Source organism: Peromyscus maniculatus, chromosome 1 (assembly GCF_049852395.1).
Source record: "Peromyscus maniculatus bairdii isolate BWxNUB_F1_BW_parent chromosome 1, HU_Pman_BW_mat_3.1, whole genome shotgun sequence".
In the NCBI taxonomy this organism is placed as follows: Eukaryota; Metazoa; Chordata; class Mammalia; order Rodentia; family Cricetidae; genus Peromyscus; species Peromyscus maniculatus.
Window position 1 is genome coordinate 131130001 of NC_134852.1, and position 25495 is coordinate 131155495.

The window sequence follows — 25495 nt, forward strand, 5'->3', positions numbered from 1 at the left end:
AGGCTGACTTCAAGCTCAAGATCATCTTGCATCTGCCTCCCAAATACAGGACTAACACGTGTGCCTTACACCCAGCTCTTGTAATTTTATTACTGAGTTATATTGGCACTTTATAAAATTTTAGATATAATCCATTATCAGATAGATTGTTTATATTTTCCCAATTTCTTGATGGCATAGAAAGTGTGAGTCAAAATTGTTTTAGTTACTCTGGTCTCTTGAAAATCTATATGAATTGTAGGATCAATCCGTCCATTTCTATATGGACATTAGCTGGAATGAAACAGCCCTCCTGCCTCAGTCTCTGCAGTATCTGGGATTATGGGTCTCTACCCCTAGGCCTGGATAGATTTTTTAAAAGATTTTAATTTTTTTGGAATTACGATGTAGTTATATCATTTACCCCCTTCCCTCTCCTTCCTCCAACCCCTCCCACCCACTCCCTTGCTGTCTCTCAAATCCGTGGCCTCTTTTCTTTAATTATATATATATATAAATATATATTCCTAAATATATAAATATAACATGCTCAGTCCATATAATGTTACCTGTATGTACCTGATCTCAGAGCTGACCTCCTGAGTGCTAAGATTAAAGGTGTGTGCTACCACTGCCTGATCTCTATGACTAACTCTGTGGCTAGCTCTGTCCTCTGATCTTCAGGTAAGCTTTTATTTCTTAGATTACAAGCAATATATTAACACACTAAGATTAAAGGCATGTGACTTCCTCTCTCTGCCCAGCCATATCACTTCCTGTTTAACCTTCCTAGTGCTGAGATTAAAGGTGTGTCATCTCAAATGCTAGAGTTAAAGGTGTGTGCCACCACTGCCTGGCTCATTTTTTCTTTTAGACTGGATTAATCTTATGTAGCCCATGTGGCCTTGAACTCACAGAAATTCAGCCTGGGCTATAGACTGAGAATTAAGTGGTCTTCTTCCCATCCAAGTCCTGACCAGGCCCAACCCAGTTTAGCTTCTGAAATCAGGTGTGTGCAGGATGGTGTGACTGAGGATGCCAAGTGGTCTTTCTCTCCAGTAGCTGTTTAAATGTTCAGTCATCCCTCTCTCCTAAGAGAAGCAGATTAGTGGCATCTAAGGGTATGGCTTCGAAATCTTTTTAAGGGAGAATCTTTGGCTCCCCCTATTAACTGTGTGATCCTCAGTAAGTTACTCAAATTCTCTGTATCTCCTTATCTTCATTTATAAAATGAAAATAAAAAACGGAACCTGTCACCAGGTGGTAGTGGTGCAAGCCTTTAATTCCAGTACTTGGGAGGCAGAGGCAGGTGGATCTCTGTGAGTTCGAGGCCAGCCTGGGCTACAGAGTGAGTTCCAGGAAAGGCGCAAAGCTACACAGAGAAACCCTGTCTCGAAAAACCAAAAACCAAAACAAAAAACAAAAAAACAAACGGAACCTGTCTAATGCAGTCACTGCAGACTGACTAAAGGAAAACACACGGTTGACTTAAAAGGCTCCTAGCATAAAGATAACCCTCTGGAGATGCTGGCTCTTGCTAGCACACAGGGACAGCTCAGACTAGACACCAAGACCACAGCACTGCCTTCCTCACTCTGGCTTGCTTTAGGTTTCTGTGGGTGTCTTTGCCAACACTTAGGTGGGACAAGCTGTTTGAAGATTTCTTCTACTCAGGTGGACGTATGAAAGGGAAGCCAACTTCTGCCTGTGGTGGGCTTGACTTTCAGACATGGTCTTTCTCTCCTCTGTTACTATGAGCTTTTTTGTAATAATAGCATTGGCCCATGTCTCCTTCTCTATATATAGTGGACACAAAAATCATAGCTAGAAATTATTGAATGTCTTATACACTGACTATGGACCTAAATGAGGGGAGAGGGGAGTGACAGGGATATTGTTTGTTGGTAGAATGCAATAAAATAGAGCAAAAAGTTGAGAGGGGAGACGAGTTAGACATCGGAAAATGTCTCTTAGGAGAAGTGACTTGACTCTGAGCACACGGGCAATTAGAAGTGGCAAAGCTGGGATTCAGAGATAAGGCTCTGATTTCCAAACATCGCACTTTGCACGCTGTCACATTGCTTGCGTTATCGACGTTTTGCATATTTCTGCATTAGACACTGATAGGAAGCAGCTTCATTCCAGTAAGTGGACACGAGTGACTTTATAATATAATTGCACGAAAGAGCATCCTGGAACTTGCTGCGTGCCTTATGTACTTCCCCTCTAAGAAAGGCCTTGGAGCTCGTCAATCACTGAGGCACTGTTTTGAGCCTCTAGAAAAGGAGCTCTTGTTCCTTGAAAGTAGAGGAGTAAGCCAAAGAGTGGGCCAGAGGGGAAACCCTTCTGTTTATTAAAGGGCATTTGTATTTGACTTACATTGTTCAAAATCCTCTCCGATTGTAATGTACATAGGTTTGGTTAGTGGAAACATCTCCGGGCTAAACAATGTGCACTTTTCATGTTGAAAACAGAGTGTCTTCTGATCTTGGTGAATGTAACAACTTTTCAGTCTAGAACAAGGAACAGCTTCAGAACTGGGAGCAAAAATGCAGAAAAGGGAAAAAAACAACTAGTTCTCAGTGTGAATCTGTTGGAATGCTTAAAATACATAACACTTAACCAGAAGAAATGGGATGAGACCTAGCTATTGTGTTCTAGCCTTCTGATTTCAGGAGCAGGGGCATTTCAGATTTACCTCACAGTGTGGACGATGAGATGCTTAGTCAATGCTGGGCTTTAACCTCCAAATGTAAACTTGGTATTTGTTTTAGTTTGGTTGAGCCTTTCACTTCCTGGGTCGTCCATATGTTTTAGGGAAATAGCAGTTTCTTTAATATTCATACAATATTAATGTCTGTAGGTTTTTTGTTGTTTTTTTTTTTCCAAGACAGGGTTTCTCTGTGTAGCTTTGCGCCTTTCCTGGAACTCACTCTGTAGCCCAGGCAGGCCTGGAACTCACAGAGAGCTGCCTGCCTCTGCCTCCCGAGTGCTGGGATTAAAGGTGTGCTCCACCACCACCACCACCACCTGGCTTAATGTCTGTAGTTTTTTTCTTTGCTTTTTCTCCCTTTTTGGCAGTGCTGGGGGTGGAACCCAGAGCCTTGTGTGTGCTTTTGAACATGGAGCTACATCCCTAGCTTCATTTTTTTTTAAATGTATATGGATTAACTGCTGGGTAAAGTGGCTCATCTATAATCCCAGCATTTGGGAGGCTGAGGCAGGAGGATTACTGAGAGTTCAAAGCTAGCCTGGGCTACATGGTAAATTCCAGGCCAGATGGGGCCACATAGTAAGACTCCATCTCGCCGGGCGGTGGTGGCGCACGCCTTTAATCCCAGCACTCGGGAGGCAGAGCCAGGCGGATCGCTGTGAGTTCGAGGTCAGCCTGGGCTACCAAGTGAGCTCCAGGAAAGGCACAAAACTACGCAGAGAAACCCTGTCTCGAAAAAAAATCAAAAAAAAAAAAAAAAAGACTCCATCTCAAAATCAAACCAAACCCACACATGCCTTCCCGGTCAAGACAGTCTGAGCCATGATGTAACAGATGTAGTTCAGAAGCTTTTTAGTTTTGTCAGCACAGGTAAGCTGGATTAATGGGTGGGGCAGGCTTGTTCTTAACATAGTGTCAATCTCTTTCCCTTACAGTGCCTGGTACTTCTAGGTCAGTCCTAGCTGAAGAAATATGGTTACTATAAGATTATCTTTCTTTCTTTCTACCTAGAAGGAGCGGCCGCCATTGTCATGTTACTTCTGGGACAGGAGAACTATTACTGTTTGGCTGTTTATTTCACTTTTATCATGTAAGTAAATGCCAGGTCTATTTCAGCATCACACTACACTTTTCTAGAACCCTTCTAAATCATCTAAACATCTCTAATTGGAGTAGCTGGACTTACAAGCATGAGCCACCACACCAGGCTTAACGTATTTGATCTGAATGGAGTTTAATTCTCCTTTGTAGGCTGGGACATTGTACCTTTCAGTGAAATTGTTTGACTATTAACAGCTTGTGTTTTGAAAGCATTTCATATAGTAGATTTGTAGCAAAGATAGGCTCTGTTTAATAATCTAGGTGTGGTGGCTCACTTCTGTAACCTGACACTCCAGAGGCTGAAGCAGGAGACTCTGTCTCAACAGAAAATAAAACCATCTCATCAAAAAACAAGCAAACGAAACATAACAACAACAAAAAATCAAACAAACAAAAAAACCTCAAAACCCAAAAGCCTCAACAAGGGGCTACGAGATGACTCAGTTGGTAAACTGCTTTCCATATAATCATGAGGGACCCTGGCCCCCTTGTAAACAGCCAGACACACCAGCATGTGCCTATAACCCCAGTGGAAGTAGGACATGGACCATAGGGTAGAGACAGCACCCTGGAGCTCACTGGCCAGCCTACCTAGCAGAATTGGTGAGCCCTAGGTTCAACGAGAGAGACTTTGTCTCAAAAACAAGATGGAGGGCTGGAGAGATGGCTCGGCAGTAACAGAGGTTACTGCTCTTGCAGAGGACCCAAGTTCAGTGCCTTCTAACGAGGACTATGGGGGTCCAGCCCCTCGATAGTCCCCTCCCAGGGTCCGCAGAAGGCTCTATCAACCAGCAGAGAATCTTTAGGGTCGGTAAATCAGTCTACGCACTCAGAGTTCTTTGATCCATTCGCTTTAATTCCTCTGGCATAACATCCTTTATACACAGCTTCAGTTCTGTTCTCATGTCTAGCTCCTTTCTTGCCTGATTTCTCTCTATATTTATCTACTGTCCCCTCTATGTTCTATCTTAATTCCTTCATCTAGTTCTGTCCCTTCTAGGTTCTCATCTATCTAGTTCTTTCCCCTATCAGCTCCTCTCCTGTCTCCTTCTCTCTCATCTGGCTCTTCCTCATCTTGTTCTTCCCCATCTGGCTCTTCCTCATCTTCCATCTCGTTCCTCTAGTCCTCTCTTTTAACTCTTCAATCTAGTTCTTCCCCATCTCAGCTTGTTCCTCTCAAGTTCTTACCCATCTCGTTCTTCCATTCTCTTCTCTCTTCTTTTCCTCTCTTGCCCTGGGAGTTCTGATATATATACACTTACAAGCAGTATTTCCTTAGCAGTGCAAAGCCAGGCTTCCAGGGTCAAATGGAGGGGTGATAAGAATAATTACAGGGAGACTTGAACTGGGAGTTCTGGCTGAGCATAGCTGTTAGCACAGAAGGTTATCTAAAAATTCCTAGAAGTGGTTAGGTAAGTAGTTAGAAGTCTATAAAGTTAGTAAGGCTGTAAGAAAGGAGGGGTCTGAGCTAAATTGTGTAAAGCTATTACTTAATGTCTACCTGACCTAGGCGGTGTCCCCTTGTGGAATTTACCTTAAGTCAGGAGACTCGCCTGTGGGTTGTTATCATTGTTAGTCCACCTGAGACTAACAATGGGCGCCCACCTGGGTGGTGTTTCCTGTAGTCCTTGAAAGTGGCCAAGGGAGATATCTGATTCCAGAGAAAGCCTTTCCCTGAGGCTGTTCTCCAAATTACCTGGAATGTGTATGTCCAGAGAGTGCTCAGTCTACACTGTTAGTCCTTCTTAGGGAAAAGTCAATTGGGAAAGCTATGAAGGCACACATGATTTTCATAACAGAATACAGCTGATATATAACAAGCCAAGTAACACCAAAAACTCCTTGGGATTTGGCTTCCTCTGGAGGAATTCCATGATCCCTCCAGGTAGTGACTTTGCCATAACCAGCTGAGTTCTTATGATATATTCCTGCGGCCCGCAACAGCCTTCCAGTTCCTGTCACCCACATGGTGACTCACAACAGTCTATAACTCCAGTCCCAGGGATTTGATGTCCTCTCCTGACTTCTGTGGGCTCCTATACACACATGGTACACATATATATACTCAGGCATACACACATACATACTAACCAAACAAATAAAATACTTTTTAAAAAGATGGAGAGTGTTTGAGGAAGACACTTTTAGTACCCATGAGTGTACAACATGCTTATTCACACACACCTACATGAACACATAAACCACACACATATAATAAATAAATCAATGTAAAAAAGAAAAATAAAGCTGGGCTGTGGTGGCGCACACCTTTAATCCCAGCACTCAGGAGGCAGAGGCAGGTGGATCTCTGTGAGTTCGAGGCCAGCCTGGTCTACAGAGCGAGATCCAGGGAAGGTGCAAAGCTACACAGAGAAACCTTGTCTCAAAAAAAACAAAACAAAACAAAACAATAAATAGATAAAAAATAAAATAACAACAAAAACCCAGACATATGCATGCTTGTAATTCCAGTACTTAGGAGGTGGAGGCAGGAGGATCAGAAGTTTAAGGTCATCTTTGGCTACATAGCAAGTTCAAGACCAATGTGGGCTGTATGAAACCATTTCAGAAGCAGTTAGTCAAGAGATATTTCATGTATTGTTGGAGTTGAGTGTGATATCCTAGTATATCTGCATGTGTACTTATCATGTCTAGCCTCTTTTTAACTATTTCTCACTTTCCTGTACTCACTATTCTACAATAAGGCTTATTAAAACAAGTATGTAGTACTTGTCTTTCTGAATCTGACTTATTTCCCTGAAACTAGTGCTCTGCAATTCCATCTACTTTGCTACTTAGGTCAGGATTTCATTCTTCTTCACAATTGAATAATATTCATTATATATGCATACCATATTTTCCTTATCTGTTCATCCATTAATCTAGGCTGATTCCATATCATAGCGACTGTGAGTCGTGCTGCAATAAACTAGGCTATGAATATCGCTTTGGCATCTGATTTTGTTTCCTTTGGTGGTATACCCATCAGTAAAGTAGCTGGATCTACTTGCACTCTAGTTTCAGGCTTTGGAGGAGCCGACAGACAGCCTTCTCCATAGTGGCTTCTCTAATGTACATGCCTGTCTGCAGTCTGAGGGGCCTTCTCTACATCACCCACACTTGACTTTTGGTTTTGTGATTTTTTTTTTTTTTTGAGACAGGGTTTCTCTGTGTAGCTTTGCGCCTTTTCCTGGAACTCACTCTGTAGTCCAGGCTGGCCCCGAACTCACAGAGATCCACCTGCCTCTGCCTCCTGAGTGCTGGGATTAAAGGCGTGTGCCACCACCGCCCGGTGGTTTTGTGATTTTTGACAATAGCCATTCCCTGTTTTAAAGATAGGGTCTCACTGTGTAGACCTTACTGGTCTGGAACTTGCTATGTAGAGCAGGCTGGCCTTGAACTCTTGAGATCTGCCTGTTTCTGCCTCCTGAGTGCTGGGATTAAAGGTATGTGATACCATGCCACCTGATAATAACCACTTTAACTGGAGTGAAATATCTGATAGTTCCCAATGACCAATTTAGCATATTATGCCATTTGTATATCTTTGAAAGAAATTTTATTTTATGTGTGTGGGTGATTTGCCTGCATGTATAGCTATGCACCACGTGTGTACTTGTGCCAGCAGAGGCCAGAAGAGGGCATCAGATCCCTGAAACAACAGATGGTTGTGAGCCACCACGTGGGTACTAGGAATTGAACCTGGGTCCTCTGAAAGAGCATCCAGTGCTCTTAACCACTGAGCCATCTCTCCAGCCCAGACATTTATATTTCTTTTGAGAAAAGATTGTTCAGAATATTTAATGGAATTGCCTTTAGTTTTATTTGTTTATTTTTGGTGGTTTGATATTGTGAAGTTCTTTTATAATTCCTTATATATTCTGCATATTAATCCAGATGAATAGTTGGCATATATTTTCTCTCTTTCTGTAAGCTACTTCTTCACTCTTTGATGTTTTTCCTTTTGCTTTGAATATGTTTTTTAGATTCATGTAATTCTATTTGTCTATTTCTGCTTTTTGTTTCCTGTGTTTTGAGTATCATATAAAAATAATTTAGTTCATTTGCTGAACAACTTAAATGGCTTGTTATTGTTCTTAGACTTACCTAGTCTCTTGAAGTGTTTTGCCTATGTCTTCTATTTTAGTTTTGTTTGTTTGTTTGAGACAAGGTCTCGAGTAGTTCAGGCTGGCTGGCCTTGAACTCACTGTGTAACTAAAGTTGATTTGAACTGTTGATTCTACTGCTTCAACCTCCCATGTGCTGGGACTGCATGCATGTACTACAGTGCCCAGCTTTGCTTGCTGTTTTAAAATTATTTTATGTGTATGAATGTTTCACTTGTATGTGTATACCTGGTGCCCACGGAGGCCAGAAGAGGGTGTGACCCTAGGACTGGAGTTACAGATAGTTCTGAGATACCATGTGGGTGCTGGGAATTGAACTTGGGTCTTCTTAAAGAGCAGCCAATTGTCTTAACTGCTGAGCCATCTCTCCATGTCCTGTATTGGTTTTGTTTTAATAGTAAGATCTGTGCTTTGTGGTTGTAGAATGTTCATATGTATACAGTATTGTAATTTTTTTTCTAGGGTGATTGTTCATGCCACTTTTTGCTTATTTAACTTGCCACTGGCTGACATGGTTGATGCAGATTTACTGAAGTTTAACAGGCAGTAAGTATATTTATTCAGATATTAAGTACAAAATGTTAGACAGGACTTATAGCTTAGTTATATTGACACCACAAATACATACCAGAGTATAGTTGTTTTTTCTTTTCTTTTTTCTTTTCTTTTTTCTTTTTTTTTTTTTTTGGTTTTTCAAGACAGGGTTTCTTTGTGTAGCTTTGCGCCTTTCCTGGAACTCACTTGGTAGACCAGGCTGGCCTCGAAATCACAGAGATCCGCCTGCCACTGCCTCCTGAGTGCTGGGATTAAAGGCGTGTGCCACCACTACCCTGCTGTTTTTTCTTTTTTAACTCTTTGGGGGCCTGCTACCTAGCTCCCAAATAAATACTTGGAGACTTATTCTTACTTACAAATGCCTGGCCTTAGCTTGGCTTGTTTCTAGCCAGCTTTTCTGACTTATATTATCCTATTTCTCTTTAACAACATTTTGCCTCTGGTGTTTTTACCTTTCTTTATTTTATGTATCTTTCTTTCCTTCTTACTCCATGGCTGGCTGGGTGTCCGGGTGTCCGGGTGTGGCTGGCCCCAAAGACCTCCTCTATTCCTTTTCTCACTTCTTGTTTCTCCCTAGATTTCTCCTCCTATTTATTCCCTCTGCCCACCAGCCCCATCTATTTCTCTCTCTTGCCTAGCTACTGGCCATTCAGCTCTTTATTAGACCATCATGTGTTTCAGCAAGGCAAAGTAACACAGCTTTATAGAGTTAAACAAATGCAACATAAAAGAATGCAACACTGAGAGCAAACACCTGTCTCAATTGTTTTTTCTCTTTTTGCAATATAAAGTTGGCTGAATGTGAAACAAAAAGAATGCAACACATCTTTGCATCATTAAACAAATGTTCCACAGTATGAACTAATGTAACACATCTTAAACTAATATTCCACAACACCAGAGTGATGATCCTAATGGCTGTCACTGGGATCAAGGGAACAGAATATTATAGGATGTTCATGCTTGTTCACCCTGGGTGACTTTTCCTTTTCTTGATTTGTGATGCTGTGGTTTGAACCTCAGGGCTTCGCACATGCTGGGCAAGTGCTCTACCCTTGAGCTACATCCCTCGCCCCTGGCACTATTTTCCCATTTCTGAAAAGACATTATAATTCTTATTGCTTAGGTTCACACAGCCAGTGCTACAGCAGGGTTAAAGCTTAGGAACCAAAGTGAAATCTCAGTTTGTTTTTTGTTGTACGAATTGCAGTGCACCAGCATTTACCAAATGCCAACGTACGTAAGTACCATGTGGCTGCTTCCTGTCAGCTAAGCAGAGTGGCATCTTCCTGAAGTCTCAGCCACTCATAGACTGTCAGTAGACTGCGGCAGGAAGAGCACTTGAGTTCTAGGCCAGCCATACAGCAAGACCTTGTCTCAGTAGATAGCTGTGTGTTGTGAGTCACACCTGTAATCCTAGCACTGCGGAGACTAAGGCAGAAGGATCACCTCAAGTTCAGGGTGTGACTGTGCTACATAGTGAGTTGACGTTCAGCCTGGGCTACATAGTCTGTCTCAAACAAATAAAAGCAACAAAAAGAATAACAGCAAAGGAGTTAAATTCTATTATCCCTTAAAACTAAGGAGTTAATATTTTATACTTGCTAAGCTATTTCTATAGTTGTTTACTTAAGTCAAAGGGAACTTCATACATGAAGAGGCCCTTCACACATAGATATACATATATACTTGAGTACATAAATACAATAGATGTGCAGGGACAGTGGAGCACACCTTTAATCCAGGTACTTGGGAGGCAGAGGCAGATGGGTCTCTGTGAGTTCAAGGCCAGCCTGGTCTATAGAGTGAGTTCCAGAAAACAAGCCAGAGCTACATAGTGAGACAGACTGTCTCAAAGAAGAAAGAGAAGAAATGCAACAAATGTGATTCATATTAAGAGCAGCGTTGTTTTTGTCTGTTTCAGGTCTCCCCTTTCTTTGATGGTTTTTGGCATCAGCGCTTTGTTTACCAGGCCTGCCCAGTCTTTGGCTCCCATGTTGATCCTGTCTAAGCTAACCCAGTATGGATATGGAGAGCCCAACAACAGGTAGACTGAAAGAAAAGTCTTTGCTGTCATGCAAGCAAATTCCCCCTTTCCTATGAACTCTAAGAAACTGTCTTGGGGGGTTGGGGATTTAGCTCAGTGGTAGAGTGCTTGCCTAGCAAGCACAAGGCCCTGGGTTTGATCCTCAGCTAAAAAAAAAAAGAAAAAGAAAAAAAGAAAAAGAAAAAAAAAAAAGAAAGAAAGAAACTGTCCTGGACTTTGAACTTTGGATATTGTTGGCTATTAACTCACATATCTCAAATGAGCTATAATAAAAAGTATTAATGGATAGCTGAAATACCATTAGTGAAATCACATATATTGCCTATGTTTGTATAATTCACACAAAGCTACATATTGATTGTATTTTCTGAGTTGTCCACTCATTCACTGTTACTCCATTTCCTGTTCCTGAGGACTTGCTTATGTGCTAGATAAGACAGTACTGGGAATAAAATATGAATAAAGAGTATCCATAGGGCTCTAGAGATTACAAAACACTGAGATAGGTCCCCACCAAGGCCTGGGAAGACAGCTGAGTGGTAGTATACTTACCTAGCACACTGGAAGCTCTAGGTTTGATCTTCAGTACCACAAAAATAAAATGGATCCTACCAGAAGTATACAGATACTGTGGTTATATGGAGGAGCGTTCCCTACCCCAGTCTGCCTATAGTCAGGGAGCACTCAAGGGAGAGTGAGTCTATCGAGCCAAGTGGGAAGAATCGACAGCTCCCCGGACTGAGGCGCCCTGCCCTGTCAGGAGCAGGGACTGTTCAGTCCTCCTGGGATTTCTGTTGTCAGAGTTTTGTAGTTTTCCTTATGTAGATCTTGCTTATCTCTTTCAGGCTTATATCTATTTTCTATTTTGTATTGAGGGCACTAATATAAGTAACATTGCATTTGTAACTTAAAACTTTGCCTATTTATTGCTTGTAGATAAGAAAGACATTGGCTTTGGCGTGGTAGAATATGTTGCAGTCTTTGTATAATGCCTTTTAGTTCTAGTAGTTTTTTTCTGTCAATTTTATGGTTTTTCTACATCAACAAAGGCTTTCAAGCTTTCTCACAACTTCTCCCTCCAACACTTTTTTATGAACATCTTTAAATACATGAAAATATAAAGTTTGACCATAACCACACACACTGAATGCATTAGCTTCAGCACATACTGATCAGTGTTCCTATCTTCTGCTTACCGATCCAGACACCTGCAAGTTTTTCTCTCAACTTTTTATTATGAAAAAAATTTAAACACACAAAATTCCAGAGAAAATTTGTATAGTTACTCCTTAGATGAAATAATCAATATTGTACATATTTGTTTCTAAAAACTTTGTACATTTGGCTATTCAATGAGAGTGTGTGTGTGTGCGCGCACGTGAATCTGAGCACCAGCAACCATATATACACATTCTATGACAAGAGTAGGTTCTCCTTCCACTATGTGGGTACCAGGAATTGCAGTTAAGTTCTCAGTCCAGGTAGCAAGTACCTTTATTTACTGAGCCATCTTACTGGCCTCTGACCTGGAACTCTTAGTCTTCTTGCCTCAGCATCCCAAGTGCTGGGCTTCCTGAGATGAGCACACAGTTCTATACAGCACTTCTTCTGTGGTGTTCATATAATCTGGTAGCTTTTGGTTCTGTGGTACTGGGGATAGAGCAGCACCCTGATCTTTTCTGTAGAATGTGCAGGGACTCGTTCATAATCTTAGCTTCTCCATATACTAGGTGACTTTTTCTTATTGGAGGAGTTGCTGTAAACTGAGGTCGCATTACAAGCCTCAAGCAAGTTTGTGGTAGAGAGCTATGGTGACCGAAAAGTGGGGAAGACAGACTCGGTTGATGAGTCGCATGGCCCTGTATCTCCTGTATTAGTTTATTCTTAGAGAGCTGTGACGGCAAGCGAGGAAGAACAGGTGTGTTTAGCTTGCTCTGAATTGTCTATGTTCTCAGAAACACAAAGGCCCCACAGTCAAGCCTCTCAAACCCATTTGTAGAACCACAAGATCCCATGGCCAGGTCACATCCCAGACCAGTTCAATTAGAAACTCTGGAGCTACGACACGGCCGCCAGCATCTTTTAAAACTTCCACCTTTCCCCCTGTGCGGTCAAGGTGAGGAACCTAGAGATTTATAGCCTTGGGAACAACAGCTCTCAACACTAATTCTTGTTGGCTCAGCAACATGACACGTTGGCAACCTGACATGTTGGCAAACCAGTTTTGTGATACTGTAAGCATTTTCAGAGACACAAGCTCATACAGGGACTTGGATATCTTTTATCTTTTAAGTGATAACTAAACCTTGGCCTCTGGTGGCCTCAGGTGGCTCATGTTACCTGCAAGTCCAGAAGCTAACTGTAGCACTCAGCAGGTGTGCTTTGCTGAATATAGCTCTGTTCAGTTGGAACCTCCAACTTGCCCTTGCATGATCCAGAAAGCTCCATTCCTGCCTCTCTCTCCAAATCCTGCCTATTCATAGTCTTCAAACAAAGGAAAGGCACCAAAAAGCCCAGTTCTACACTCTTGGTGGCTACTGCAGCTTCCTCCCCTAAAGTTGCCAGCCACCCAAGTCCCTGCCTAAACACTCAACTTTTGACCATACTTGGTCACAAACCCATCTTGTGGTAGACAAGTCAACATGCTGTGCCTACAACCTATAAAGTCTCCCCACTTTTGTTTGTGGGTGTGGCTGGCTTCTCTGGCCTCAATCTCTGGGACTGGAGAACCTACCTGGGAGTTACTTTGTTCAAATAAACCTGTTATATTTTTTCAAATTTGGCTTGATCTAGTTTACTATGTGGGTGGAGAAACCTATTATGGGGAGTGGGTAGGCACAAAACCTATTAAGTTTCACCAGTGTGAAGAACTGAGCAAATGTGTCTATTGAAATAAATGGCACCATAGCAGATAAGTTTTCTAGCATTTGAGTCTTTTCTTCCTCTTTTCCTCCCTCTCTCCCTCCTTCCTTCTCTTTCTCCCCCTCTCTGTCTACCGCTTTCTCTTTATCTTTCTCTCCTTCTCCCTTCCTTCCTTTCTTTCTTCCTTTTTTTTTTTTTTTTTTTTTTTTTTTTTTTTTTGAGACAGGGTCCCTCAGTGTAGTCCTAGCTGTCTTAGTGTTCACTTTGTAGACCAGGCTGGCTTTGAATTCAGAGATCCATCTGCCTCTGCCTCCCAAGTGCTGGGATTAAAGGTGTGTGCCATGACACTCAATATAGCATCTAATCCTTTGCTAACTGTTCCAGTGTACTGAACCAGCTTGCTTAGGGCTAGTGCTCTTTCCTTGGCCTCTTTCAAAAGAAATTCTGAATTCCTTGATGCAATTAAAGAAGTGTTATTTATGAGCTAACATAGTAGTAATGCCAGTACTTGAGAAGCTGAGGCAGGAGATTGTGTGAGCTTTAGGCCAAGTTGGGCTACATAGTGAGCTCCAGGCCAGCCTAGACTAGAGTGAGACCCTGTCAAAGCAAAAGAAAAGAAAATACAGATTACTTTATTGTATGTTTAGTATATATATTTACTTCTTTTTAATTATATTTCTCTCTCTCTCTCTCTCTCTCTCTCTCTCTCTCTCTCTCTCTCTCTCTCTCTGTATGTTTGTATGTAACTCCTGCTAAAAAATTATATGAACTCTGGAGATGTCGTTCAGTGGTAAATCACTTGCCAAGTGTGTGTGAGAGTCAATCTCTAGCATTGCAGACATGATAGTTGTGAAATTATAGAACAAGTCACCCTCATATTACACAAGAGAGTGCACAATACAGTTCTAGGATTTTGTAGAAAAGACCTCCTCCTTTCACTTGCTCAACTAAGTAGATTTGTGTTCTTTCTTGGCAGGTGTTTATGGAATTTTGCTGGGTTAATTCTGAGCTAGGAGCTAGAGTCCTAAGGTTTGATCCTGCTCTGCTTACATGGCATTAGGGAGGCAGAAGGGCAAGTCCAGATCTCTGAGCCAAGTCCAGAGGTTAGAAAAGCCACAAATGCAAAGGAACACAAGCTTGTGATTGGTTACTTGCAAATGGGTGCATAACCATACCCACTCCGTGTGCCAGGAGTGCCCTGCAGTCCTGGCCAAGCTCCTGATGTTCCATTAAGATGTTAGAAATTCAAAGGTACATTTCACCAGGGGTCAAAGGCTGCCAGTTTTATTCACTGGATTACACTGTCATCTACTGGTGTGTTGTAGATAATTCATGAATAAAATTCATTATTTAAGAAATAGCTTTTGCTAGGTATGATGGCTCATACCTGTAATACCAGCTCATGGGAGGCTGAGGCAGGAGAATTGCCATGAGTTTGAAGCCAGCCTATATTATACAGTGAGTTTCAGGTCAGTCTGAGCTATAGTGTGAGAGCCTATCTAAAAATCTAAACCAAACCAAAACAATACAAAAAAAAAAGAATAATGGCTTTCTGTGATCAACCTGGTTTATATACAAGCATGTTTCTTTCCTCCTTTTCTTCTCAGTACTGGAAATGTGACCCAGAACTTGGGACATGCTAGGTAAATCCTCTACTATTGAGCTCTACCCCAAGTCATATAAGCATGTTGTTAAAAGTTATGTATGAGGACTCCAATTTACAATAAGGCTCGATAAGGAAGGGAATGGCTCAGTTGCCTTTAGCCTACTGGCTATGGGTGGGATAGGACCTCTGTTGGTCTTTTCTGTGTCGAACACACAGATTGCAAGCCCAGTGCCACTTTGAGATCTTTGGCAGCAGTTAATTCTGCAGCTCACACACGATTGAGCCTGTATGATAATGAGTATTCAGAGACAGGTAATACCTGGGGGGTGCTCACCAACCTAAGACAGAGTACCTGTGTGGCCTGGGCAGGTGTCTCCATGACAGGTAAGGTGACCTGCTGACGTCCCACGAAACCTAAGTCAGAAGCTCATTTTTTAGTAAAAGGGGGACCTGTAGGTCCCTGGCCCCCGTTTTGGGTAACTGTTGCCTTGCTTGCTGACCTTGACCTTGATATCCTCCCTAAGCTAATTCCCTGCCGGGTTCCACCCTCCTGAATGCTTAAGGGAAGTTCCTTGTCTGTGTATCCTGCATAATGGGTGTTAACAGCTTAGATGCAAGATTGTAAAACATCTGTAGTGAACTGCCCTCCAGGGTTCTCCCATTGTGCTGTAAGCCTGTATTTAAGACCTCTTCCCTCCTTCAATAAACAGCATTCAGCATTAAAAAAAAAAAAGCACACACACACACACACACACACACACACACACACACACACAAAAAAAAAAAACAAGTTCAATCAAGCAAAATATTCACAATAAAGGCTGTGTAAAAATGGGGGAAAAAAAAGTTATGTATGACCAGAGTGGTGCAGGGTGCACACCTTTAATCCCAGCATTTGGGAGGCAGAGGCAGGTGAGTTCAAGGCCAGCCTAGTCTACAGAGTGAGTTCCAGGATAGCTAGGCTGGTTATACAAACAACAACAACAACAACAAAAAAGGTTATGTATGCAGTATTTCTTGAAATGCTTATAGCTTACCATAGAGATATTTGTATATCCACAGTTATTGCTGCTCTCTATATAGCAATGATTTAGAACCAACCTGTATGTCCATCTACAGATAAATGGATAATGAAAGTCTGATACATATATAAAATAATATGACTATTGTTTGGCTCTAAAGAAAAATGAAATCACCAGGTATAATAGCACATGCCTTTGATCCCACACATGCATTTATTCCCAGCTCTTGGAACACAGAGGCGGGATTTCTGTGAATTCAAGGCTAGTCTTGTGTACATAGAGAGTTCTAGGCCAGACAAGGCTACATAGAATATGTCTTAAAAAAAAAAAAACTCCAAAATAACTGGGCAATGGTGGTGCACGCCTATAATCCCAGCTTTTGGGAGGCAGAGGCAGGAGGATCCCCATGAATTTGAGGCCAGCCTAGTCTGCAAAGTGAGTTCCAGGACAGCCACAGCACTTACACAGAGAAACCCTGTCTCAAGAAACTAAAAAACAAACAAAAGCCCAAAAAACAGAAAGCCCAAAAACAAATAATAAGTGTTCTGTATATATGTGCCATTCTTTTTGCTGGTTTTCTGTTTTGAAGTTTCACAATAGATACCTCCAAAATTATGTTCATGAAGAAACTTTAGAAAATGACTTTCTCCTCCATCAATGGCATAGTAGACAGCGATAGCCAGGACTCAGACACAAGATGAGTCACTCAGGGTGACTCATCTACAGAGTCAAAATAGCCTCAAGGTTTGTATTTTAAAATATACCTTATTTACTTATTTATTGTGTGTATGCATGTACATGTATGTAGAGGGCAGAGGTCAACCTCAGATGTCATTCCTGAGGCACTATTTCATTTTTTTATACAAGGTCTGTCACTGGCCTGAGGCTCACCATGTGAGCTAGGCTGGGGGTGTGGGCAGTCAGCAGTCAGTCTCCTCTCTCTCTCTCTCTCTCTCTCTCTCTCTCTCTCTCTCTCTCTCTCTCTCTCTCTCTCTCTCTCTCTCTTTTGGTTTTTCAAGGACAGGGTTTCTCTGTGTAGCTTTGCGCCTTTCCTGGAACTCACTCTGTAGCCCAGGCTGGCCTCGCACTCACAGAGATCCGCCTGGCTCTGCTTTCCAGTGCTGGGATTAAAAGTATGCACCACCACCACCACCTGGTGCTATTTCATTTTTTATACAAGGTCTGTCACTGTCCTGAGGCTCACCATGTGAGCTGGGTTGGGGGGCCAGTCAGTCCCACGATCTTCTCTTATCTCCACCTGCCCATTGCTGGGGTTACAAGTGTACACCATCATGCAGGCTTTCTTTATGTGGTTTCTGGGGGTGAAACTCAGGTCTTCGTGCTTACATGGCAAGCATTTTACTGACCAAGCTATCTTCCTAGACCACAGGGGTTTACTAATATTTTTCATGTTATTAATCTTTGTTGATGCATATAATCTTTGTTTGTTTGTTTGAGATGGATTTCTCTATGTAGCCCTGGCTGTCCTGGAACTTGCTATGTAGACCAGTCTGGCTTCAAACACACAGAGATCCTCCTACCTGTGCCTCCCAAGTGCTGGGATTAAAGGTCTGTGCCACGATGCCCAGCCAATACATACAATCTTGGCAAGAAAAAAAAAAAAAAAAGGAAAAGAAAAGAAAAAAGAACCCGTAAAACCCAACACTTCCTCTGTAGAGTCTGCATAGCAATTATAGATGCACAAAAAGAACTAGAAAAACCCAAGAGTTAGAACATTCCATGCATTGCCTCAGATTTTGTATTTTGGTGAGACACACTACCTTCTTCCTCTCCCCCAGCATTGTGTGGTGTTGGAAAGACAGCATTAAAAGCTGGCAGAAACATTAAAGTTGCAAAATACATATGAGTACATGTACATTTAGGAATATAGAGATAAGCACTTATTTTGAGCCAGTGTTAGTCTAGGCACTAACTATAGTAGACCCAAGTGTTTGCATCATCTTAAATTAAAAACTTTTGGCCAAAAAGATTATAGTCAGGGCTGCATTGGTTTACTGATATTATGTCGGAGATGGAGTTATGAAATTTGGGGGAATTCTAACAAGATATATCTAGAACCACAGTAATATATGTACTTGGGGTTTTTCCACAGAATTATGGTCAATGTTAATTTTCCCCCATAGCATTTCTTATTTACATCTGTAAATGGCCCTAGTGTTCCATTGCAAAGGGACTACCTGAGGAAATTATTTAATCCAACGGAGGGAGTATCAACCTTAGGGTGTTTTCTGGGGAAACATTAGATTATTTCACCCTCTCCATATAGTCTTCATAGATGGATGCATGAAGAAAATCTCTCAATTTCTGGGAAGGGAAAAGTAGGTGTGTAGTGCATGAGATACATTTCAAGACTGCACTGTGATCATAACCAGCTGTGAGATCCTTAGTACTCAATAGTATCTTAACTCATTTCCACAGAAAAAGGACATGCTTCTTAAATAAACTGGTTTATTTGTTCTTTTCCTTAAAAATAGAGTAGAGGTACCATTTCTTTTTCCTGGAGAGATTTTTAGTTGAGATAAAATTTTGTAGGTAGAAATTTCAGTTCTAGTTTCAGACTCACTAGCCATGTAACTTTGGGCAATTAAATTATCCTGTCTATGCCTTGGTGTATAATGTTGTTAGGGAAATTAGTAGCAGTGCTGCAAGAAATGTGTTAAACGGGACACTGTGAACTGAATCAAGTCTCCTCAAAGTTCATATGCTAAAGTCCTAACTCACAATGGTCAGTATTTAGAGATGGGGCCTTTGGGAAGTGAGTAAGTTCAGAGCACGTCATGAGTGTGCGGCTTACGTGACAGGATAAGTGCTCTGGAGAGAAGAGAGGCCAGACTTCTGGGTATTGTTCATTGATGACAGCATCTGCATCATCAAGTGTGAAGGCCTAGGTTTGATCCCTAGTGTTAGCATACACATACACACATGGGAAATGGAAAGAGAGGATGTAAATATATAAATTTATGTTCTCTCTCTGCCATACATCTCTACCATGCAAGTACATGACTTCCTGGGCTGTCAGTGTGGCCCACAGTAGAATGCCTGTCTAGCATGTGCGGGATCCCAGGTTCAATATCTACAGGACATCACTTTCTGTCCGCAAGCAAATCAAAGGCTTCCTGCTCAAGTCTAACCAAGCTGACTCTCTCGTCTTGGACTTCAAGCTTAGTCTAGAACTGTGGGGGGGAAATATGCAGTATTGGTTCCTAGTCTCTAGACTCTCCCCCATTCCTATCTCTGCTTTGGATATAGGTCTTGCTATGTGATGTAGACTGACCTTCAATTTGTGATTTTCTGCCTAAGCCTCTCATGTACTGAGATTATAGACCTGTGCCTCCATGCTCACCCTTAGACAACTATTCTTCTTAGAAGATTGACCTAATGAAAGGGAAGTTTCTTCTCTGCTCCCAAGGTAGCAACAGTTTATGTGTGAGTTTTCCTGACTAGGTCAAAAGAGCCTATCCTGCCAGGTAGACCTGAAGTTTCTTTGGCCCTTTCCAACCTGACCATGCCTTTCCTCATCAGGGATGTGCACTGATACTGACTTGGCTTACAACTCCATAGATAGGATTGCTTGTTTTTATGACTGGCAATAAAAGTTATTTCATGGATGCAGACCCAGTAATTTCATGCCTTTAGAGATGATCTCAACCGGGAGAAGGAGAGTAGAGAGGAGGCAGGTTTAACTTAAGCTTTGTGATTAGGGAGAGTCTAAGTGTAATAGAATTTGAGGTGCCAGTATGACAACATGTATTATACCCCCTTTACTTCATAGAACTGACTTTGCAAATGGCTTAGCAGGTGTAAGTTAAGAAAATAAGGTGTACCAGATGGTGATATTTGGGATATTATTAGCTATAGTTAGGTAGTTATTTTTCGCTTTTGAAAGGAGAAAATCATGAAAGAAAATGGAGCCCATGAAATTTTCTCATAAGGAGAAGAGAAATTTCATAATTATATTCTAAAATTAAGTACATTTGTTTATGGTTTCTTTGCTTCTGCTAGAAGGTAAGGCTTGTTGAGTGCCAAGATTATTTGCTCTGCATCCCAAGAACCTAATGCAGCAAATGTGCTGTAAATATTTGGTGAAAAAAAAGCATAAACACAGCTTATGAATGAATAAATGAATGAATTAATGAATGAGTACGTGTGCCATGGTGTAAGTGTAGAGGTTAGAGGACAACGTGTGGGAGTCAGTTCTGCCTTTCTACTGTGTGTGTTCCCAGGATCAAATGTGGCTCATTGAACCATCTTGCCTGCCTTAAGAATTATTTTTTTATGCTGGAGATTCATTCAAAATGTTGATATCTTACTTACTGTTCTATCGCTGTGAAGAGACTCCATGACCAAGGCAACTCATAAAAGGAAGCATTTATTTGGGGACTGGCTTACAGTTTCAGAGGGTGAGTCCATGATCAACATGGTAAGGAGCATGGCAGCAAGCAGGCAGGCATGGTGCTGGAGCAGTAGCTGAGAGCTTACGTCTGATCTGCAAGATGGAGGCAGAGAGCAAGCACTGGACCTGGCCTGGGCTTTTGAAACTTCAGACACCACCACTGACACACCTCCTTCAACAAGGCCACACCTCTCAATCCTTTCTGACAGTCCACCAACTAACTGGGAAACAGACCTTCAAATATATGAGCCGGTGGGTGGGTGGGGGGCACTTTCATTCAAACCACTACAGTTAGTAGGAAATGAGAGGTGAGGTCATTCCAACAGCAAACTAGCCTAATTAGTCAATGGGTTAAAAAAATCCATATTCCAGTAGGGAGAGGAGAATAAATTCTCTAAAATCATGTCCTTGACTTGGAATAAACTTCCAGGAGAAAGAAGAAATCTTGAGAAAGTAGAAGAAGCCAGGCATGGTGGATGCCTGTTATCCCAGAAGGATTGCCCCAAGTTTGAGGCAGTCTGATCTATGTAGCAAGCTCCAGGCTAGCTGCAGAAAAACCCTGTTTTGAGAAAATAAAAGAACCTGAAAGACAAATCTTTGAAGAGCTTAGAGACAGCCTGTGAGGTAATGGGAAACTCACAGGTACTTTGGGAATTGTGAAGCCATTCAGTGATTGCAAGAAAAGCTCAGGTGTGCTCATAGACCCCCAGCAGGGTAGTTGCCAGGTTGTTAGATTCATTGGAATGCTTGTTCCTCTGCTGCCTTTGTGCATGTTGCCTAAGGGGTATGTGTGTGTGTGTGTGTGTGTGTGTGTGTGTGTGTGTGTGTGTGTGTGTGTGTTACATGCATGTGCATATGTAGGTACACATGCATGAAGGCCAGAGGAGGATGTTGGCTGTCTTTCTATATCACTCAGTACTGCTTTGAGACAGAGCTTCTCATTAAACCTGACCTCAGACTGGCAGCCGGAAAGCCTCATCCATCCACCTCACCCCCAAGCCTCAGCACTGGGCTACAGGTGTGAGTAGCTATGCCCAGCTTTTTTGTTCATTTTTACATGGTGCTGGCGTGCAAACTCAGGTCCCCATGCTTGACAAGCACGTACTTATTACCTGCAGAGCCATCCCTCCAGCCTTTCTGAGCCCAAGTCAGCATGCTCACGAGAGGCTTCGATTCTGCAAATCATCACAGGTGTTCTCCAGACCCTTCTCTCCAGGGAAACAGGAGAAGAAAAAAAAAAGACAGTTCCTTCAGAGAGGTGGAAAATCTCCCAGAGAGAGCCCCTGGCAGCTGGAGTCCAATTTCTTGATATTTCTGAAGCTGGAATCTGTTATAGCTAGAGAATGCTGAAGAATAATGGGCTCCTGTTGCTAATGAAACACTGAGATCAGAACACAGAGGTGTGCCTCTGCCAAGCAGAAACCAGCCTTTTCATAAAGCACATATTGTAATAATTCTGCGGCTAGCAAGCAGCTCTTTGCTGTGCCCCCCTCTCTAAAGGCTTGATTAGGCCACTTCCCTTCTCTCTTTTATTAGAGACATGACTCTATTTCAAAGTGGAATTAGGTTTCCATTACCTCTTGGCGTTTTGCACCCATTGTCTCCCATCTACTGTGTCATGTGGCTCAAATCAATGAACAGTCAAGGCTGGCAAGTGATGCCTCACGTTTATAAGCACCCACAGCCTCAAGTTCAAAAGCGCAGTCATGACCTCGTGCTCTCTCATTCTGGCAATCTGTGCTCAGCTGTTTCAAACCTCTTTGTCTTAATTGGTTGTGGCCAATTACATACCACCTTCACCCAGCATGATCAAAGCAGCTAATTTATAGTAATGTGGGCGTAAGTGCCAGCTGGAAAGGCATGGTTTCAGGCCACTGTGGCTACAAGTGGCAGAAATGTAGTGCAGGCTAGCCTCAATAGAACAGGGACCTCCTGGTGATGTGTGAAAAGTCCAGTAAAGCTGGATCTCAAATGATGTCAGGAGCCTTTGACCTCTCTGTTTAGGCTTCAAGCTTTTACCACTCGGTAGCAACACAGCTCCCAGGTTTACAGGCTGTGAATAAATATGCACCTTTGACCCAGTAGCACATCCAAAGTCCCCAGGCAGATCCTGGAAGGCACCATGTGAGTCACATGCCTATCACTGAGGCAGGAGTGATCACATAGCCATAACTTCCTCTGATGAGATTTGGATAATATCTGTATGTTGGGCCAGGCGGTGGTGGTGCACGCCTTTAATCCCAGCACTCGGGAGGCAGAGCCAGGCATATCTTTGTGAATTTGAGGCCAGCCTAGTCTACAGAGGGAGATCCAGGACAGGCACCAAAACTACACAGAGAAACCCTGTCTTGAAAAATTAAAAAAAGAAAAGAAAAAAAGAAAATCTGGATGTTGGGGTTGGGGTAGGGCAGTTAGGTCCCACCAAGTCTTTTTTTTTTTTTTTCAATCATTGATTTATTTTTATTTTATATGCATTGGTGTTTTGCCTGCATGTGTGTCTGTGTGAGGGTGTCAGATTTTTTGGAACTGGAGTTACAGACAGTTGTGAGCTGCCATGTGGGTGCTGGGAATTGAACTCAGGTCCTCTGGAAGAACAGCCAGTGCTCTTAACCACTAAGCCATCTCTCCAGTCCCTCCCACCAAGTCCTAAGGCCAGAGACAGGTCTCCTATGGAAGAGGGGAGAGGATTTTTCTTATATTTATTTTTGATTGTAAGCCTAGCCTTTAACAGCTGAGCCATCGCTCCAGCCCAAGAGGATTTTTTTTAAAATTCATCAATTGTATTTTATTTTTGGTATTTATTATACCTGGGTATAGTGTATTTTTTACATTAATTTCTACATTTTTGTTGGTTTGAAATGTAATCATTATAAAATTAAGTTACATCACTTGAAGTCTGAAACTGGGAGAACAGCCTTGAGTTTCTGCATTTAGCCCTCGGTTCTTGACTCCACAGAGGATTTTTCTCAAATGAGGGAATTCTGGAACAACAAAATACCACATGCTTCTGGAAATGAAGTTTCCCACAGCGCATTTGGGCAGAGCAGCAATAAGCCCACTGTCTGGATGCAGTGAGTAGTCTCAGCTGCTGCCCTTGGTGCTGGTGATTGTCTCAGTACCCTGGAAGAAGCAGAGGAAAACTGGAAGTGGGTGGGTAGCAGTCAATTATTGGACCATGTAGGAGTCGAAGTGAAGGGCAGGTTTAATGAGTGAGGATTCAGAGGGATAGCCACACCTCACAAATGTAACCAGACCAGAGTATCAAGAACATTTCATGGCAAGGCTTTTAGAGGGGAGGGAGATATGGCTGGAATGTTTGCATATGATTCCAGACAGAAGCCTTCTAGCTGACATGTTTGCATTTTTTCAGAACTGTTTATATGCTTTTTCTGAGAAGCCTTTTTTTTTTTTTTTTTTTTTTTTTTGGTTTTTCGAGACAGGGTTTCTCTGTGTAGCTTTGCGCCTTTTCCTGGAGCTCACTTGGTAGCCCAGCCTGGCCTCGAACTCACAGAGATTCGCCTGGCTCTGCCTCCCGAGTGCTGGGATTAAAGGCGTGCGCCACCACCGCCCGGCCTGAGAAGCCTTTTCTAGACTCCACTTGCCAAGAATAGGTAAACCTTCTGACAGAGGGTTCTTGTCTGTCACCCTGAGAAATTCCACCATAACACTTTTATAGCCATCATATGTACTAGAAACGAATGTCCAAACCCACCCACTTTTTAAAGCTTGGCAGATATTTCAAGACTGAAGGCCTTCAAGGATGCATATATCTCTGTAGCTTAGACAGACCTTGAACTTTCAATCCTCTTGCCTCAGCTTTCCAGGAGCTGTGAGCAACTGGACTGTCAGGCCCAGTCAGTCCTAGGTTGGCCCGGGACTGCCTATGTAGCCCAGGCTAGCTTCAAACCCACAGTTTTCCTGCCTCATCTTCCTGAGGGCTGGGATTGCAAGCATACACTACCATGCCTAGCCTGCGGGTCCACTGAAAGTCTGCTTCGTGCCTGGACTCTGTTCTCTGTCCACCCACCCATGGCATGTGGTTCTGTGTCACAGAGGCAACAGTTGTCAGCAGGGACTGTAATCACAAGTTCACATGTCCCCTTCCTTTCCTATGTGCATCTGGAAGGAAGAAATTACTCAGGTGCTTGAAAGGATCAAAGTCACACAACACAATGTCTCTTTCTTGTTAAATGAGCTAGTAGGTAAAAGTGTCACTGAATACCATGTGTTAAATAGCTTTGAATTAATAAGAAAAGAAGCTGCTGGGGGAAAATTAACTGTTGTGCGTCTTCTCCCCTAGAATACTTTTAGATCTTCAAGACACCATGTTTAGTTTGGTTTGTGTGGTCCCGCTGGGCATCGCCATGGTGCAGATTCTGACTTGGAGCTCCTTCTCCATCAGGAACAGAGCAGACTACTCAGGGACTGTGTAAGCACAGTGGCCGGCCATGCTGGGAGGCGGCGGCAACATGCTCCTTCAAGTGCCTGTCAGTTCTTACAGATTATGCTGTGCTCAAAGGCAAAACTCATCTTTACACCCTCTCGTTTGTTTAAAAACCAAAGCAAATAAAACAAAACCTGACGGTGTGTCTTGAGAGCTTTTGACTCTCTAAGTGACAGCCTCTGCATGGGCTGTTTCCTGGCATTCTTACAGCCTGGGACCTGCAACTCGTCACCACTGGACTGACTGCCTTGTGTTCCCAGAGCCGGCTGGTCAGTGCACACCACTGCTTAAAAGTTCTTCAAACCTCATATTGCTTCCTTGACAGATTTTATAAAAAGACAGCATTCTTCCCTCTTTTTTCTACTGGGGCTAGGACTCTTTTATGTGTTAGGCAAATAAATGTTCTACCACTGAGCTATGTTTAATATTTTTTTTTTTTAAATTTTGTGTCAGGGTTTCATTAAGTGGTCCAGGCTCACTTTGAACTCACATGGCAAGCACTGAACTAGCAATCCTCCCATTTCAGCCTCCCAAGTAGTTGGGATGACAGATCTGTGCCACCAAGAACAGGCCTCCTCCACACCTTTCCCTATCAACACTGTATTACCATTGTCTGCATATTTTT

The 25495-nt window shown here is 42.5% G+C and overlaps 1 protein-coding gene across 1 annotated transcript in view; it reads left to right on the forward strand.

Annotated features, from left to right (window-relative positions):
* Window positions 1–25002, forward strand: part of LOC102924639 (transmembrane protein 180) — a 41159-nt gene extending 16157 nt beyond the window's left edge. The window contains 4 exon segments of the mRNA XM_015998866.3: window positions 3628–3782; window positions 8383–8466; window positions 10400–10522; window positions 24727–25002. Coding sequence (XP_015854352.2) covers window positions 3628–3782; window positions 8383–8466; window positions 10400–10522; window positions 24727–24859 — 495 coding nt within the window. The 3' untranslated portion in view covers window positions 24860–25002.
* The last annotated feature ends 493 nt before the right edge of the window (window positions 25003–25495 follow it).